Below are 17,781 nucleotides of genomic sequence, written 5' to 3'. Positions count from 1 at the left end.
GTAGTCAGTTTGATAGTTAAAAAAAGAGATGAAATGCTAGTAGTTACAAAACTACTAGGGTATTATCAATTATGAAACTCAAGTTACCAATTGTTGATTTCCAGCTCCTTAGTGAACAGCTGGACGTAGTTGTCACATATATCGGGATTGGTGAACCGAAAAAGTTCTCTTCCGTCAGCAAATGCACGGCCTCAAAGAAGGTTGAGGTAACTAGGTGAGGCTCTATCCGATTAACGATCAGATGGGCTATTAAAAAAATAAAAAGATGACATCCCCACCATTTCTTTATCTGAAGTTCCATTTGAGAAATATTCAAATGGCTTTTTGTTGTTCCGTTGTGCTTAATGAATTCTTTACCGAATTGTAGAAAAAAGTTAGCTCTGTGACTGGTATAAATTACAATGTATTAGTGATAATAATTAATGAGATATAAAAGGTTATATTTTGGAGGTTTGCAATTACCTTCAAATTTCAATCCTTTATATCTCTCTTCGCACTGTTGAGAATTTAGTGAATTCTTTACCGAATAGTAAAGAAAAGTTAGCTCTATGACTGGTATAAATTGCAGTGACTTAGCAATAATAGTTAATGAAATATAGAAGGTTGCATTTTAAACAGAAGATTTTGTTTTTATCGGGCTGGACGTTGAACTCATTTTAGGCGAGACGTTTAAAACCCGCTCTAAAACTATTAATACTAATTACTCTGTAAATCTTTCCTGATTTTGATAGTTTGGCAGGGTGTTAGGGCTTCTCTAGGTGTCATTAATGTGTCATCTTGCTCTTATACCTACTAAGGGAAATACTCCGATCGTTCATATTATTTACGCGTGATCCGATTTACATGAATGAATTGTCATTCGATTCGAAATTTTATATGGATGTAGCTTTTCATATCTTCAGTATTAGAAAGGGAGTTTGCCCCACTTATGTAAGACCCCTTTCAAAATGTTATAATTAATCATCGTCCGATTTAGATTAAATTTGGCAGAAAGAAGTGGTTCGAGCTGTACTGTGTAACATTGAAGTGATATTCCACTTTTACATCTATTAATGTGAAGTATTGCCGTAGTGTGTTGGTGTTTTTAAGCATTTTTAAAAAAGTTTTTGAAATCTTTAGTCTCATAATTACTTTTATATTTTGTAACGTTTTTCTTTTTTATCTGTGATTAGTAGTTTGATTATTATAGATTAATAGATATTACAGTCAATCTATGTTAAATGGTGTGCTTCTTGAACAAATCTATTGTAGATGAAAATGGCCAGGGTCTGTGTCATCTATAAATTCTAAAAAAATATTAATAAAAAGTTAATACAGAAAAAAATTACTTGAATGATATCAATGAAGTATTAATGAAATGTTAGATACTTGCTGATTTTTATAGCGTTTAATCAACCATTATAATTAAATTTTTAATCGGTAAGTTATTGTTAAAGAGTTTATATCTTCGTCCCTGTTGCAGAGTTTTTCATAAGCTTTTGTTTCTTTATTCTCTTGACACTGTCTTGAAAGTTTAGTTGAGTTTATTTATCAGAGTTAGTTTGATTTCATCCAATACTGGAAGGCGTGGGAATTACTCACAGATAAAGCTAATCGCTCACTCATTCCAATATGTTAAAGGTGTGATTAGGTTCACATTAGTGGATGATATTGTTGATTTTATTGCCCTAGTAGGCTTTGTTTTAAAATTCTTGACCGATTTCTCTTACCAAACTGATTCATTTTACTCTGTTGTGGATGAAATCCCACGCCTCTGAGTGCTACAAAGGACAAAATCATCGTCATTCCAATATTGTTTGTTGGTTTCGCAGGAAATAATACAACAATACATATATATATATATATATATATATAAAAAGAAAAAGCGAAAGATAAACTAAGAAAGGAAAAGATATCATACTTGGATGGTCAGTAGCGTCATGGAAACACAGATAAAATGTAAAGTGCACTTCAAATACTTCAAGAATTTCTTTTCTAAGTGGTTTTATTTGTTATTCTTAATGTGAAAAAAAAAAGATATTATCTTCTACAGTGATTGTACATTATTGAATTGTAAAACACTTGAAAACCGCGATGACAAACAAAGTTTACGGAACAGAGAGTAGTAGAACATTGAGAAATAGAGCGAACTCCCACAATGGGCACATACATGGAGTCACGTGGCCTTCATAGAGGCTGGCTAATCGTGCCAACCTACCCCATGTAGCCCCCAGGGGCGAGCTGTTACTTGCTAACAGAATTGTCGCCTGTACCCCAGCGGCTGGCTAGCCTCTGTCTTATGTCCCTTTTCAACCCGATGTAGTCGTACTAAGTCCATCTAGCTTGATAAAACAGCTTTACATAATTCTATAATAGAAAATTAACCTCTAAATATTTTTTATTACAATCATTTTGGCGTTATGCATACATGTGACCATTGATGTCTGTACTCTCCACTCAAAGCCAATAACATTGGTAAAAAGGGTACTTTACTCTCGCGAACTAGGAAGCCTCTTGGCTATTGGACCAGCTTGTCCCAATAATAATTTACACTTACCATATTACCGCAAAGCTTGTACTTCTTAATTGTTCAATAATTTATTTATTTATTTATTACGAGCAATGACTTGCATAGTACACTGCCATTTTACATATTATATTATATTCAGCTATTGAACTGCAGTGCAGTGTGTGACGGTATAGTCAAAGAGAATGCAGCTCATCAAAGAAAACGCACTAAATTTAGAAACCTGGTATCTAAGGTCCTTCAGAAAGATAATTATGCAGAGAAATATTCCCTAGACCGAACAGGGAAGCTTCTATTCTTCAGAACATAAAGGGTATATCAACAAGATGGAGACACCATAATGAGCACACTGTGCAAAGGTGGTAAATGATCTAGTTTTATTCTCTAATATTTTAGAGAAAATATTAGCGAATTTAAGATACTTAAATCCAAAATTTACTCTTTTGGTGAAAATGGTTCTTAATAAAATGAATAAAGACCTTAAATTTTTTTATTACAATTGTTCTATTTAGTTGAAAAGAATTAAAGACATAAATCCAAATTCCTTTCTGACATCATGCGTTCTTCTTAACGGCACACTCCGACTGTGAACTGCGTTCGCTGTTTGATTTTCTGCGCACGTCATTCTATGTGCTGATGTGGCAGCCGCAATCCTAACCTCAATTTTACGCTGAACTGCGCACAAGTTGAATTATCTGAAGGGGGAACTGTCGGCGTGGGGGGGGGCAGGGAGAGTGGTATCTGCTGGTAGACCCGACGACCACATTCTTTGCCAATACATAAAGCCGCCCTTGCACTCACCAGCCACATAGACACACAAACAAAACCATTGAAATTAACATAAGCTCCAAAATAGATCGTGTGTAAGTAATAGCAAACATATACACTGGACAACACCGTGTTAATCGCTGTTGAAGTAGAACTCTTGTTTGCCATTCGTGTGTTTCTGTGTGTGGGAATTACCAACCCTCACTAGCCACACAGAACCCTACTTAGCATTCATTTGTCACTTTGTAGTCCGTCCGTATTAATTATAAATTTATTACATCATCTGATTACTCACTAATGTCAGGGTTTTTTTTTAGATTACCATTGTAGTTGTTAGAATTGTCATTAAAAATCCAAGAAATAATCTATTTGGAGTTCGATAAAGCAGAATGTGTGAGAGAGAATTAAGGATTTTTGAAGAAAGAACTTGAATAACTCATTTGAGGTAAACAAAGATATATGTGAAACAATTTCCACAAAAATAAATGAAAAACTCAAGTCATTTCAACATAATATTCTGGTTAGGTATGTAGAGCTGTCGGTTTTATCCGTCGTGGCAGGCATATCTAGTGTATCTCTGATCGGTTTCGCACTTACAGCCATCATCTGGGTATCTTAATCAGTTTGGTGTAGAGAATTCGACTTCGCTTATGTTTCCGTCTCAAACTACCGTTGCCGACTGATTAATAAACTGATTCTCTACGCCAAACTGATTAATTTTCTTCTGATGATGGTTGAAAGTCCGAAATCGATCAGAGACACAATAAATATGCGTTCTAATACGGTTAAAATGTAACGATGGTAAATACTTAATTTCGAAAATTTAACACCTTCTAGAAGTGATCTACTGTATTATGAAATGTAGAGTAAAATAATAGCACAATATTTATGTTCAGAGTTCAGTTTTTAGAGCCTCATAACTACTGAATGCTGGCAGTTTGAACCACCAATCGATAACGTCCGCTTTCAGATGTCGTTTCACTTCAAGTCCGGAGGTGATGTGCATGTACCGTCCTAGGCTGTCATATCTGGGCCATTCTACTTCATCTTCTTCTGTTGTTGGTTTCCTATACGAATAAATAACATTTTAAAGATAATAATCTAGTTTTTGTTGTAAATAATAAATTTTTAAAATGAGTTCTACTTTCTCTATTTTTTGCATGGAGTAGGAAGGAGTAATTTTACTTACTGATATTTGGCGAAGTTAGTCCACAGTCTGACCATTTTTTTGGAGACTTGCTCTTCGTCCAAATTTGTCTTAGGGAACTTTTCTTTCATATTAAACAAAACCAATAGGTCATCACCATGAAATACTCCTGTAAGAGAGTTATGAAAAAAAGTGATATTCAAATAATACAAATAAATATAAAAAATTGGTTTATATTATTTAAAATATCTCTTGTATACATTAAAACAATATTGTACTTCATCACATTAGCAGTAGAGAATAGACATAAAACAAAACAAAACAAAAAATGGATAGTTCTGAATAAATGCCATTATTTAGAGATGATGAATTTACATCCGAAAAATAATTATATTATTAAATAAAAGAATTATCTTGACTTGAAATTTAACTCTCATTTAAATCATTCCCTCCCTCCAAATGACGTATTTTCAGGTACAATGTTTTTAAATTTTTTGGTAATCCTGGTTAAACTTACTATTCGTATCCATCTAGATTTTTTTTTATTTATTAAAACCCAAGATTTATTTAAATTCTATTGTAGCTGCCCTATTTACATGATTTTTCGTTTGAAGTTTTTACGCAACTTTCAAATTTATCTCTTACAAGTTTTGTTGTAGTTTTTGCAAAACTTTGCTAACTTAATTTGTAAAATTTTGAACTTATATTTCTAACGTTCAAAGTTTGAGCGGCCAAAAAGAAAGGTGTGAATTTAACCATTTTATTAAAGAAAATAAAATTCTGTAAACAATCATCTCTGAAATCAGAAATTAAGTTATTAAAAAAAAAAATATCTCCAAACAATACGATTACCTAGGTCGGTAAAGTTGCCAAACGAAGTACTTAGACTGCTACCAGCTCTGTAGTCATATAGAAATTGGTAGAGAGGTCCTTTATGTCGTCTAATTGCATCACCCATCGGGGCGACAAAAGTTAGATCGGCATAGAACTAAATTAAAAGAAAATTGGCATGAACGACCTGTCTGCTATTTTTAAGGTTCAACAATGTTTTGCTAATTTCTTTTTCAGGCTTATACACGGATCTGTGACTGGAAGAACTGTGAGGAGAAAGTGAAGAGAAAATTCCAATTCTAACAGTAGCTCTTACGTTTCAACAGAAGTTGGTTACAGTAATCTTGAAACCTTGGAAATTAAAACTTTTTTTTGAGAATATATGCCAAATCTTTGTTATTACGTTTTCAATACTACCTTACTGTATGGATTTTCCAAAAAGAAAACTAAAAAGGCTTTGTTGATTTTCTTTAGATTTAGCACTTAATTGCACGCATCTAGTTGTTTAGCTTTAATTTGAAATATTTGTCAAAAAGTTAATAATTAAAAACAGGAAGATAATCAAGTACTTACTTTAAAATGTACTTTCAAAATGATACTTTTATGTTATGTTCATTATCGAGCTCATGTTGCATTAGCTGACCAATTTCTAGAAATTCATTTTTGGATTCTAAGTACTTGAAAACCGATATTACAATTGGCTGTAACAGGAGAAAGTTCTAAATGCTATGCATACTTACTTCCTCCATTTTATTCATGACTGATTCCAGAGTGACTGGTTTTGGAAAGTATTTCTCCTTTATTAGCTTCACGGTAGCCTTTGCTTTGGGACAAGATGCATCTAGACTCAATAATCGCATCATATAATCATCCATATTGTCAATAAACTCTTGAACAACCGAATCTCCTTGTGCCATTAATGCTATGAATAAAAAGAAGAAAATAAATTCCAATGGCGAAGCTGCTTATAGTTCATTATTGGGCAAACTGAGATAAACAAATCCACTGCGACTTATAATGTAAATAATGGCTTCCTTTATTGTGTTTCTGTTCACAGAGTTTGGCTCTAGAAAGTTTAAAATGGAGTGTGATTGTATATGTAAAGATGTGCTAGAGTTTGCCAATTCATAGACTGATTTTTTACTTAGTTGTTTCTTAATGTGATAACTTTTGCAGATATTTCTTCTTCCTTTGCTCTGTCAATAAATAACAGTCAATATTTAGCAAGAGAATTTCTTCAATATTTATAATTTTGGCAGTAAAACATTTTATTCATTAAATACCTAATGAAAAGTAGTAAACAAATTTTAATTTAGATTTGTCTTTCAAATAATTATCCCTAAATGATTACCCATTACCAATGGAGAGACAATAAAACCTAAATGATTATTTAATTGTACAAATCCTCAAATTTCTATTTTAAGAACAAGAATTTAGAATAGCTGAAGTACTTACTTTCAAATTAAACACGAGTTTTTAATTTTACATTAAGTTGGTGTAAGGAAGTATTAAAGTAGTGGAACATTTTTCGTATTTGAGTTTTCTCTTAGTTCGAGGTTCGCTGTGTGCTAAATCTTTTTCGTTGAGTTATTTTTGTATTCTAATTAATTAATAGATCAGCATTTTAACATTTTATTATTATGACATGATTCATAATACTAAAATAGAGCTCAGAGAGATCCTCAAATTAAAAGATAACTGATATACAAAAAAAAAATCTTCCTGGATTTCAACACTTCCAAAAAACAGTATAATTTTTAATTTACGCACTCTGCGGTAAGTAAAGTTTTTGGGATTTATTATTAGTGGCAGAAATTGTAAAAGTGTCTAATGAATTAGGTAAGATTCATTTATTCTTCAAAAAGAATCATTTTCTAATAAGAACGTATAAAATTGAATCTATCGTTGAACTATCGTTTTTGGTACAAACTCTAAAATTTCAGAATGTTTAATTAGATAAACTGTGATAAGTTAAAGTCATTATGAATGTGCATACTAGATTTTTTGCTATTGAACATTTATTACAATAACTGTAAAAAATTATGATCCGTCTCTTTTATATTAAAATTGGAAGCAATTTAATATTAAGCTATTGTACCAAACTTGGGAAATAAACTTAAGATTAATATTTAATTTTGTTGCATTTTATTTCTATCTTATTTTGATTAATATTAGCGGAATTACTATTCTATCTGTCTGCAGGCTGACGTCAGCAAAAAAAGCATGCTTTGATCGCTAGCACCAAGTTGTAGTCAGGCGTTGCCTTCTAACCAGCTCAAAGCCCCTCTCGCTGGTTAGTATGTAGTGCGCAGAATCATGAAAGAATATTGATACTTAGATTTGCGGCATTCTAATGCAATTTTTGTAATATTTATATAATTATTCTTTTCAAATTTAGTTTTGGGAACTTTAGCCAATTAGTCTTTCTGCCAGGTTCGCCACAGAATAAATTATATCAGAATGAACATTAATTAAGACCAATTGTGCAACAGACTAAAGAGTTCTTAGCGAAGCTGCAACATTCGGATTTAAACTCTTAAACATCTCGTGCGTTCTTTGACACCGAAACTCATTCACTCAAATAGAGAGCTCGTTGTGGTTAATTGTGTCCTTCAGTTCTAAGTACTCTGTAACAGTTACTCCAGTTTGACTCATCCTGATGAATCGAGGCACCTAGTGATATACTTACATACAGTCTTGCAGAGACCTTCATTGTTCACAATGCCAGTAAGCCAAGGCAATGTCGTCTTTTGCGTTAATGGATCAAAAGGTAAAAATGCTCCTGCGGCAGATGGTTCTTGTACAGGACGGAAAACAACTGCGGGTTCATAATCCCAGTACTGTAAAGACAAAGTAACAGCAAATTAGTTCTACAAGAAACATTCGACTTTTCATCAATATTAAAAAGAAGAAATTTGGGAAGAACACGCAAACGGTTTTCTCTAAGTACAATTCTAAGTCTTCCAGCGACAAAGAATTTTTATTTAATACTTGTTTGTTGCATTACAATGTTTGTCATAGGTCATCCATTATCAAAGTGCTTTCAAATACGTCTTACAGAACTATTTGAATGATATTAATTTAATATGTTTAAGAAAGATCAAAGTTTTTGAGGAAAATTCTATTCAGTTAAAAGGAAGTAAAGGTTGATCGGTTAGGGCCAAAACTTCATTAAACATCAACTGTGGTTGGTCTGCTATTTCTGCAGAAACACCAACCAATTGTAGAAATCTTTTTTTCGTTTACTTATAAACTTGTTTCTCCTATTGATTGCAATCTACCTGATTGCAAGGGTTAATTGAAAGTAATACAGAAATTGAAAAAACTTTTACTGTACCCAATAGCGAACTGTGATAGTTATACTCACTAAGAATTCTAATTCTGCTCTAATCAACTTTATTGGGCAGATACTTTGCAGACAACCCAGTAATTCTTCATCCTGTTTACCTCCACAGCCTACAATCTCTGCAACTCGTTCTGCTAGAGGTTTTGCTGTACCTGGAGCGCTCACTAACCAAAATCGATTCACCACACCACTCTGTGAAATAGCTCCTCTCAAAATACCTGATTACATTACAAGAAGATTATCTATACTACTAAATTCAACTTGCATATTAGATTGTTAAATTGATTACACACGGTTTTACTTTTACTTAGCGGTGAGAACATATGAAAGTGAGCGCAGATGCCTCCAGAGCTCGAACCAAACGCCGTGATTCTCTCATCATCTCCACCGAATGCTTTGATGTTCTCTTTCACCCATTGCAAACCCATTGACTGATCTTTTAGGCCGAAATTTCCAGGAATAATGCTGTTTTCAATGCTCAGAAATCCTAGTGTGTAACACCAAAGATTACTACATCTTTAGACCAATAACGAAAAGAGTAATATTTATTTATTGATATACTGACCTAGAGTACCAAGTCTGTAATGCATGGTCACTAAGATTATGTTGCCATCTACCAAGAAGTCTGCATTATCTCTAGGGCCAGCATCGCCAAATTTCAGTCCTCCTCCGTGTAAATGTACAAGGACAGCTAATCTTTCTTTTGGATTTAGCTGAGTTAAAAAAAAAAAAAAAGTACAAAATAATTTTCTATTACTTTCTTTTACTAAAATTCTCAAAGTTTTCTTCAAACTTTCCATTTTTACTGAATATTAATCTACTCTATCCCCGAACCGAACTTTATTCAAAAATAACTCAATAAGAAAAGCCGTATTACTGAGTCTCTTGGTATGTCTAAGCGAAAAGTCAAATTTGAGTTATGGCTTTCGTGCATATTGTCACAGCAATTTGTAAAAATTTTTTTATTTTCGTCTAGAAGACCTTAAAATATTTTGTTCGGTGAAAACTAAAAGTCCAAATTGTGAAAGATTACCACTTCCTTTTCTCTTATTTGACTTTATAATAATAATAATAATAAGCCTTTATTTATAAAAGAAAAAATACAATAATAATACATAAAAAAATTTAAACAACTGACAGACCATACTCTTGGTCATACGACCGTCAGAGGGTATTTGACTTTATAATTATTACCTTATTTTAAATAATGGGAACTCTGTTAGTATTTGATTTGATCAGATAATTTTTTATATCATTCTTAATTTTCTGTTTGATAATTGGCAATAGGTTATCAGCTTTTTTATCAGGGTGATCTTGCTAGTAAGATATCAAATGATTTTTAAATTGAAACTGATAGATGGCTGAGTGAAAGGCTGCAATAACGGATAATATCTTCAATATTCCAATTAAATGTTATAGTACTATTATTAATTTGAATTATTTTAACATTGGACCTAAGCTCTTGGAGTTAGTTCATGAAAACAAAAATATTTTTCTTCTAGGCTGCGCTACAGTGCGTATCGTACCAATTAGTAATATAGTGAATATATTTTTAAAATAGCTTCTAGTAGATTTTTAAAAAATCAGATAAGTCGTACTTCCAATAAAGATAGTAAAAATTGCAGACACATTGTTTCCGTTTAAACTGTAATCACAGTAAACATTTGAACTTACTTCAGGGGTGTAAACACTGAGGTAGAGGCAGTCTTCTTCTCCAAAGGTCACATTTCTTAAGAAGTGCTGATACATAGGCACTTGTATACACTGGGGTAATTCTTTCGTTGCATCCAACACTTCCTTCCAAGGTTCTGCTCGCACTGGATTCTAAAACAGTGTTTTGGTGATTATAACAGCGGAATAAATTAACTCCCAGTTCCTTTAAAATCTATTATTTTTTTATTATTATTATTTTTTTTTGTATCCATCTTCAACATAAAAGGTAGATAAAATTTAAAAATGGAAATTTGAAAAAATACCGAATTAACTACCAGATGGTCTATAATTCTACTTTTTCCGTCCCTGCCACCAACTTTTACAGCCAGCAGTAAATTCACATAAAAGGTTGCCTTCATTTAGGATAGGAAAAGCAAAATACAAGGAAAAAATACCGAATTCGCTTCTACTTTGTCTAGCTGTCTACTTGTTCCGTCTCTGTCAACTACTTTTATAGCCAGGTGTAGAATAAGCATAAAGGGTTGGCTTCTTTTGGGAAACGAAAAGTAAAATACAAGGGAAAAATACCGAATTGGCTTCTAGTTTGTCAAGATTTCCACTTTTTCCGTCTCTGTCATCTACTTTTATAGCCAGGTGTAGAATAAACATAAAGGGTTGGCTTCTTTTGGAAAACGAAAAGTAAAATACAAGGGAAAACTACCGAATTGGCTTCTAGTTTGTCAAGATTTCCACTTTTTCCGTCTCTGTCAACTACTTCTATAGCCAGGTGTAGAATAAGCATAAAGGGTTGGCTTCTTTTGGGAAACGAAAAGTAAAATACAAGGGAAAAATACCGAATTGGCTTCTAGCTTGTCAAGATTTCCACTTTTTCCGTCTCTTCATCTACTTTTATAGCCAGGTGTAGAATAAACATAAAGGGTTGGCTTCTTTTGGAAAACGAAAAGTAAAATACAAGGGAAAACTACCGAATTGGCTTCTAGTTTGTCAAGATTTCCACTTTTTCCGTCTCTGTCACCTACTTTTATAGCCAGGTGTAGAATAAACATAAAGGGTTGGCTTCTTTTGGAAAACGAAAAGTAAAATACAAGGGAAAAATACCGAATTGGCTTCTAGTTTGTCAAGATTTCCACTTTTTCCGTCTCTGTCATCTACTTATATAATCAGGTGTAGAATAAACATAAAGGGTTGGCTTCTTTTGGAAAACGAAAAGTAAAATACAAGGGAAAAATACCGAATTGGCTTCTAGTTTGTCTAGATTTCCACTCTTTCCGTCTCTGTCATCTACTTTTATAGCCAGGTGTAGAATAAACATAAAGGGTTGGCTTCTTTTGGAAAACGAAAAGTAAAATACAAGGGAAAAATACCGAATTGGCTTCTAGTTTGTCAAGATTTCCACTTTTTTCGTCTCTGTCATCTACTTTTATTGACAGGTGTAGAATAAACATAAAGGGTTGGCTTCTTTTGGAAAACGAATAGTAAAATACAAGGGAAAAAATAGCGAATTGGCTTCTAGTTTGTCAAGATTTCCACTTTTTTCGACTCTGTCATCTACTTTTATAGCCAGGTGTAGAATAAACATAAAGGGTTGGCTTCTTTAGGGAAAGGAAAAGTAAAATACAAAGGAAAAATACCGAATTGGCTTCTAGTTTGTCTAGATTTCCACTCTTTCCGTCTCTGTCATCTACTTTTATAGCCAGGTGTAGAATAAACATAAAGGGTTGGCTTCTTTTGGAAAACGAAAAGTAAAATACAAGGGAAAAATACCGAATTGGCTTCTAGTTTGTCAAGATTTCCACTTTTTTCGTCTCTGTCATCTACTTTTATAAACAGGTGTAGAATAAACATAAAGGGTTGGCTTCTTTTGGAAAACGAATAGTAAAATACAAGGGAAAAATACCGAATTGGCTTCTAGTTTGTCAAGATTTCCACTTTTTCCGTCTCTGTCAACTACTTCTATAGCCAGGTGTAGAATAAGCATAAAGGGTTGGCTTCTTTTGGGAAACGAAAAGTAAAATACAAGGGAAAAATACCGAATTGGCTTCTAGCTTGTCAAGATTTCCACTTTTTCCGTCTCTTCATCTACTTTTATAGCCAGGTGTAGAATAAACATAAAGGGTTGGCTTCTTTTGGAAAACGAAAAGTAAAATACAAGGGAAAAATACCGAATTGGCTTCTAGTTTGTCAAGATTTCCACTTTTTCCGTCTCTGTCATCTACTTTTATAGCCAGGTGTAGAATAAACATAAAGGGTTGGCTTCTTTTGGAAAACGAAAAGTAAAATACAAGGGAAAACTACCGAATTGGCTTCTAGTTTGTCAAGATTTCCACTTTTTCCGTCTCTGTCACCTACTTTTATAGCCAGGTGTAGAATAAACATAAAGGGTTGGCTTCTTTTGGAAAACGAAAAGTAAAATACAAGGGAAAAATACCGAATTGGCTTCTAGTTTGTCAAGATTTCCACTTTTTCCGTCTCTGTCATCTACTTATATAATCAGGTGTAGAATAAACATAAAGGGTTGGCTTCTTTTGGAAAACGAAAAGTAAAATACAAGGGAAAAATACCGAATTGGCTTCTAGTTTGTCTAGATTTCCACTCTTTCCGTCTCTGTCATCTACTTTTATAGCCAGGTGTAGAATAAACATAAAGGGTTGGCTTCTTTTGGAAAACGAAAAGTAAAATACAAGGGAAAAATACCGAATTGGCTTCTAGTTTGTCAAGATTTCCACTTTTTTCGTCTCTGTCATCTACTTTTATAAACAGGTGTAGAATAAACATAAAGGGTTGGCTTCTTTTGGAAAACGAATAGTAAAATACAAGGGAAAAATACCGAATTGGCTTCTAGTTTGTCAAGATTTCCACTTTTTTCGACTCTGTCATCTACTTTTATAGCCAGGAGTAGAATAAACATAAAGGGTTGGCTTCTTTTGGGAAAGGAAAAGTAAAATACAAAGGAAAAATACCGAATTGGCTTCTAGTTTGTCTAGATTTCCACTCTTTCCGTCTCTGTCATCTACTTTTATAGCCAGGTGTAGAATAAACATAAAGGGTTGGCTTCTTTTGGAAAATGAAAAGTAAAATACAAGGGAAAAATACCGAATTGGCTTCTAGTTTGTCAAGATTTCCACTTTTTTCGTCTCTGTCATCTACTTTTATAAACAGGTGTAGAATAAACATAAAGGGTTGGCTTCTTTTGGAAAACGAATAGTAAAATACAAGGGAAAAATACCGAATTGGCTTCTAGTTTGTCAAGATTTCCACTTTTTTCGACTCTGTCATCTACTTTTATAGCCAGGTGTAGAATAAACATAAAGGGTTGGCTACTTTTGGAAAACGAATAGTAAAATACAAGGGAAAAATACCGAATTGGCTTGTAGTTTGTCAAGATTTCCACTCTTTCCGTCTCTGTCATCTACTTTTATAGCCAGGTGTAGAATAAACATAAAGGGTTGGCTTCTTTTGGAAAACGAAAAGTAAAATACAAGGGAAAAATACCGAATTGGCTTCTAGTTTGTCAAGATTTCCACTTTTTTCGACTCTGTCATCTACTTTTATAGCCAGGTGTAGAATAAACATAAAGGGTTGGCTTCTTTTGGGAAACGAAAAGTAAAATACAAGGGAAAAATACCGAATTGGCTTTCAGTTTGTCTAGATTTCCACTTTTTCCGTCTCTGTCATCTAATTTTATAGCCAGGTGTAGAATAAACATAAAGGGTTGGCTTCTTTTGGGAAACGAAAAGTAAAATACAAGGGAAAAATACCGAATTGGCTTTCAGTTTGTCTAGATTTCCAATTTTTCCGTCTCTGTCATCTAATTTTATAGCCAGGTGTAGAATAAACATAAAGGGTTGGCTTCTTTTGGGAAACGAAAAGTAAAATACAAGGGAAAAATACCGAATTGGCTTTCAGTTTGTCTAGATTTCCAATTTTTCCGTCTCTGTCATCTAATTTTATAGCCAGGTGTAGAATAAACATAAAGGGTTGGCTTCTTTTGGGAAAGGAAAAGTAAAATACAAAGGAAAAATACCGAATTGGCTTCTAGTTTGTCTAGATTTCCACTCTTTCCGTCTCTGTCATCTACTTTTATAGCCAGGTGTAGAATAAACATAAAGGGTTGGCTTCTTTTGGAAAATGAAAAGTAAAATACAAGGGAAAAATACCGAATTGGCTTCTAGTTTGTCAAGATTTCCACTTTTTTCGTCTCTGTCATCTACTTTTATAAACAGGTGTAGAATAAACATAAAGGGTTGGCTTCTTTTGGAAAACGAATAGTAAAATACAAGGGAAAAATACCGAATTGGCTTCTAGTTTGTCAAGATTTCCACTTTTTTCGACTCTGTCATCTACTTTTATAGCCAGGTGTAGAATAAACATAAAGGGTTGGCTACTTTTGGAAAACGAATAGTAAAATACAAGGGAAAAATACCGAATTGGCTTGTAGTTTGTCAAGATTTCCACTCTTTCCGTCTCTGTCATCTACTTTTATAGCCAGGTGTAGAATAAACATAAAGGGTTGGCTTCTTTTGGAAAACGAAAAGTAAAATACAAGGGAAAAATACCGAATTGGCTTCTAGTTTGTCAAGATTTCCACTTTTTTCGACTCTGTCATCTACTTTTATAGCCAGGTGTAGAATAAACATAAAGGGTTGGCTTCTTTTGGGAAACGAAAAGTAAAATACAAGGGAAAAATACCGAATTGGCTTTCAGTTTGTCTAGATTTCCACTTTTTCCGTCTCTGTCATCTAATTTTATAGCCAGGTGTAGAATAAACATAAAGGGTTGACTTCTTTTGGGAAACGAAAAGTAAAATACAAGGGAAAAATACCGAATTGGCTTTCAGTTTGTCTAGATTTCCAATTTTTCCGTCTCTGTCATCTAATTTTATAGCCAGGTGTAGAATAAACATAAAGGGTTGGCTTCTTTTGGGAAACGAAAAGTAAAATACAAGGGAAAAATACCGAATTGGCTTTCAGTTTGTCTAGATTTCCAATTTTTCCGTCTCTGTCATCTAATTTTATAGCCAGGTGTAGAATAAACATAAAGGGTTGGCTTCTTTTGGAAAACGAAAAGTAAAATACAAGGGAAAACTACCGAATTGGCTTCTAGTTTGTCAAGATTTCCACTTTTTCCGTCTCTGTCATCTACTTTTATAGCCAGGTGTAGAATAAACATAAAGGGTTGGCTTCTTTTGGAAAACGAAAAGTAAAATACAAGGGAAAAATACCGAATTAGCTTCTAGTTTGTCTAGATTTCCACTCTTTCCGTCTCTGTCATCTACTTTTATAGCCAGGTGTAGAAATAACATAAAGGGTTGGCTTCTTTTGGGAAACGAATAGTAAAATACAAGGGAAAAATACCGAATTGGCTTCTAGTTTGTCAAGATTTCCACTCTTTCCGTCTCTGTCATCTACTTTTACAGCCAGGTGTAGAATAAACATAAAGGGTTGGCTTCTTTTGAAAAAAGCAAAGGTGTATGAGGTAAAATTAAAGGCCAGGGCTATGAGATTCTTACTTCTAGGTTTTATTTAGTGAATTCTTGAATAAAATATCATTTTGACTTATCAAATGTTCTTAATGTAGTCTATTTCGTATTTCAACTTGGATATTAGAATTCTCAATATTAATGTTGGTTGATTGATTCGTTTATCTATCAAATTCATTTTCTTCATACTTGGCACGAGTTCGAATCCAACCTGATTATCCACATGGTGCCTTAGAAATTAGCAGATCTACTATTAAAATACTTTTTAAATTATGGTGGTAGTTAACGAAATAGTTTTAATTAATTTAATTCTATTATGGTGTTTTCTGTGATAAAAATTATAATCTATGAAGCAGGAGTTCCCAAACATTTAATACAAATCTGAATGTTCTAACAATGAACGTAGTGACTTCAGTTTCCCTCAACAAGAGGTGGTTGGGTAAATTAAGTAGTATTAAAATAACTTTTCAGAAATCGGGATAATCCTGCATCAATGTGGCGAACAGACCACAAGTCAATAAGTTAGTTTCACAAGTCTGTTACAACTGGCGGAATTTCAAAATCACTATAAGATTAAGATTTGAAGTTCATGTGTGTTGCATATCAGACTTTCATTTTCTTCTGTTCCGAGGAGCAAGTGCTGATTTAGTGGCAACGAATCTATTGAAGTACGCTCAACTTCATCATCTTGGAACTCTAGAAATCTGATGTAACCGATGTATTTTTTTTTTTTTGCTCTTGAAAAAGTATTTTTAAACTCGAATAGTTAAGGCAGAAAGTAACTTTTATTTAAAAAAAATACTTTTGTTACGAAACTTGTAGGAGGTTTGCTCTAATTACAGAGGTATTATGTATTCATGATTACTCAGTTTATAGCAGTTTCTTGCATTCTGATCGATTTGCTTCTGTCTTTAAACATTAATTATGAGGCTTATAGAAAGAAGTGTGCCAGTATTATAATACTTCAGAACATGACACACTGTAAATTTAATTCTTAAACAGTTGAAGAATCATAGTTCTAGCTATAATTGTAGTAATAAATGTATTTTAAAATGTAAGCAATTAACATAGTTCTAATTTACCTTCAACCTTAATTTGCCGATAGGAGGTTTAGCGTAAGGGATGCTGGTGAAAGCATAGTAAGTTTTGCCATCTCTAGATTTCCGTTCACCACCCCTAACTTCTCCAAATTTCGTCTTCACAGTTACTGCCGTACATAAATTGGTACTAAATAACAGGTAAAATATTGCCTTCCACATTTTGAGTATGTCAGAAGTTATAAGTACTTATACACACAGTGGTAACTTTTTTTTTAGTTTTGTTGCTTTTTTTTTTAATTATCTAAATGCTCAAGGACTGCCGTAAATTACGCTACTTAAAAAAAGATAAGGATAAAAATTGGTGGATGTCTTCTAACGTAAATTTAAACTTTTTTTTTAAAGTTTGTGCAACCATATTTTATATATATAATAGATTGATAATTGTGATTTATTTGTACAGCTTATCATATACATCAGGGCCGTTCTTAGCCGTTGGCAAATGCTTAGTGTCCATTGCTCAAAATGTTTTTTTCAGAAATAAGACAAATATTTTTGCAGCTCGCAGCAAGAAAAGAAAAACATTTTACCTCACTTAACCCCTTGCTATAAATATGTTCTCAAAGTTTTCTTAAAAATTCGAATTTTTCCCAAAAGTTATTCCGCTCTAGTGCAGTTACACTAAAGAAAAAGGTTTCTCGAGGAATCATATCGTTCTAGAATCCCTCCTGAAAATCGAATAGCCTGAAATAAATGACAAACAATCCGGCAGATATTTAGCTAAGCAGACGGATTAAGAGAGCTAAGACGGCCAAGAGAGCCACATTTCTGGTCAATTTTCTTCAAACTCACATTTTTAGCAATGTATTCAAATTTATCTAAAACGTTTTATTGGTGAACTCTCAGTTTAGAATTTTTCCGAAAGAATAAGATTAATTGCAAGAAGATGTTTAAAGGAATGTTAGTAAACTATGACACTCACTATTTACCTTC

General features: G+C 33.2%; 1 protein-coding gene and 1 long non-coding RNA gene across 5 annotated transcripts in view; one reads left to right on the top strand and one right to left on the bottom strand.

Moving 5' to 3' along the window:
- The window catches only part of LOC141448868 (uncharacterized), a 49,265-nt gene extending 41,881 nt beyond the window's left edge, over positions 1–7,384 (top strand). Inside the window, exons 7-8 of one of the 4 annotated variants that reach the window (XR_012455240.1) lie at positions 3,592–3,719; positions 4,178–4,308. This is a non-coding gene — a long non-coding RNA (uncharacterized lncRNA). Of the gene's footprint in view, positions 1–3,591; positions 3,720–4,170; positions 4,309–5,489 lie in introns of those variants that run through there. The other 3 variants (XR_012455241.1, XR_012455242.1, XR_012455239.1) reach the window with 3 other exon arrangements.
- Positions 3,714–17,025, bottom strand: LOC141448865 (venom carboxylesterase-6-like). Its single transcript, XM_074117643.1, has 10 exons — positions 16,834–17,025; positions 10,273–10,422; positions 9,164–9,311; positions 8,900–9,085; positions 8,620–8,816; positions 7,942–8,092; positions 5,993–6,174; positions 5,274–5,409; positions 4,464–4,590; positions 3,714–4,341 (listed from the first exon to the last, which is right to left on the bottom strand). Exons 1-10 carry the CDS (start codon positions 17,008–17,010, stop codon positions 4,167–4,169), a joined length of 1,629 nt encoding a protein of 542 aa, XP_073973744.1. The 5' UTR covers positions 17,011–17,025; the 3' UTR covers positions 3,714–4,166.
- Between the last annotated feature and the right edge of the window lie 756 nt (positions 17,026–17,781).

Source organism: Rhodnius prolixus, unplaced genomic scaffold (genome assembly GCF_049639745.1).
Source record: "Rhodnius prolixus isolate KJV_2025 unplaced genomic scaffold, Rpr scaffold_2, whole genome shotgun sequence".
In the NCBI taxonomy this organism is placed as follows: domain Eukaryota; kingdom Metazoa; phylum Arthropoda; class Insecta; order Hemiptera; family Reduviidae; genus Rhodnius; species Rhodnius prolixus.
The sequence above is the reverse complement of the archived record's forward strand: the minus strand, read 5'-3'. Positions and strand labels throughout refer to the sequence as shown.

Excerpts from the sequence above, each read along its gene's own strand:
- LOC141448865 (XM_074117643.1), bottom strand. The coding sequence starts at position 17,010 with ATGTGGAAGGCAATATTTTACCTGTTATTTAGTACCAATTTATGTACG. Across the intron at positions 10,423-16,833 it reads TCGGCAAATTAAGGTTGAAG|AATCCAGTGCGAGCAGAACC; the intron begins GTAAATTAGAAC and ends ACACTGTTTTAG. Across the intron at positions 9,086-9,163 it reads TTACAGACTTGGTACTCTAG|GATTTCTGAGCATTGAAAAC; the intron begins GTCAGTATATCA and ends GTTACACACTAG.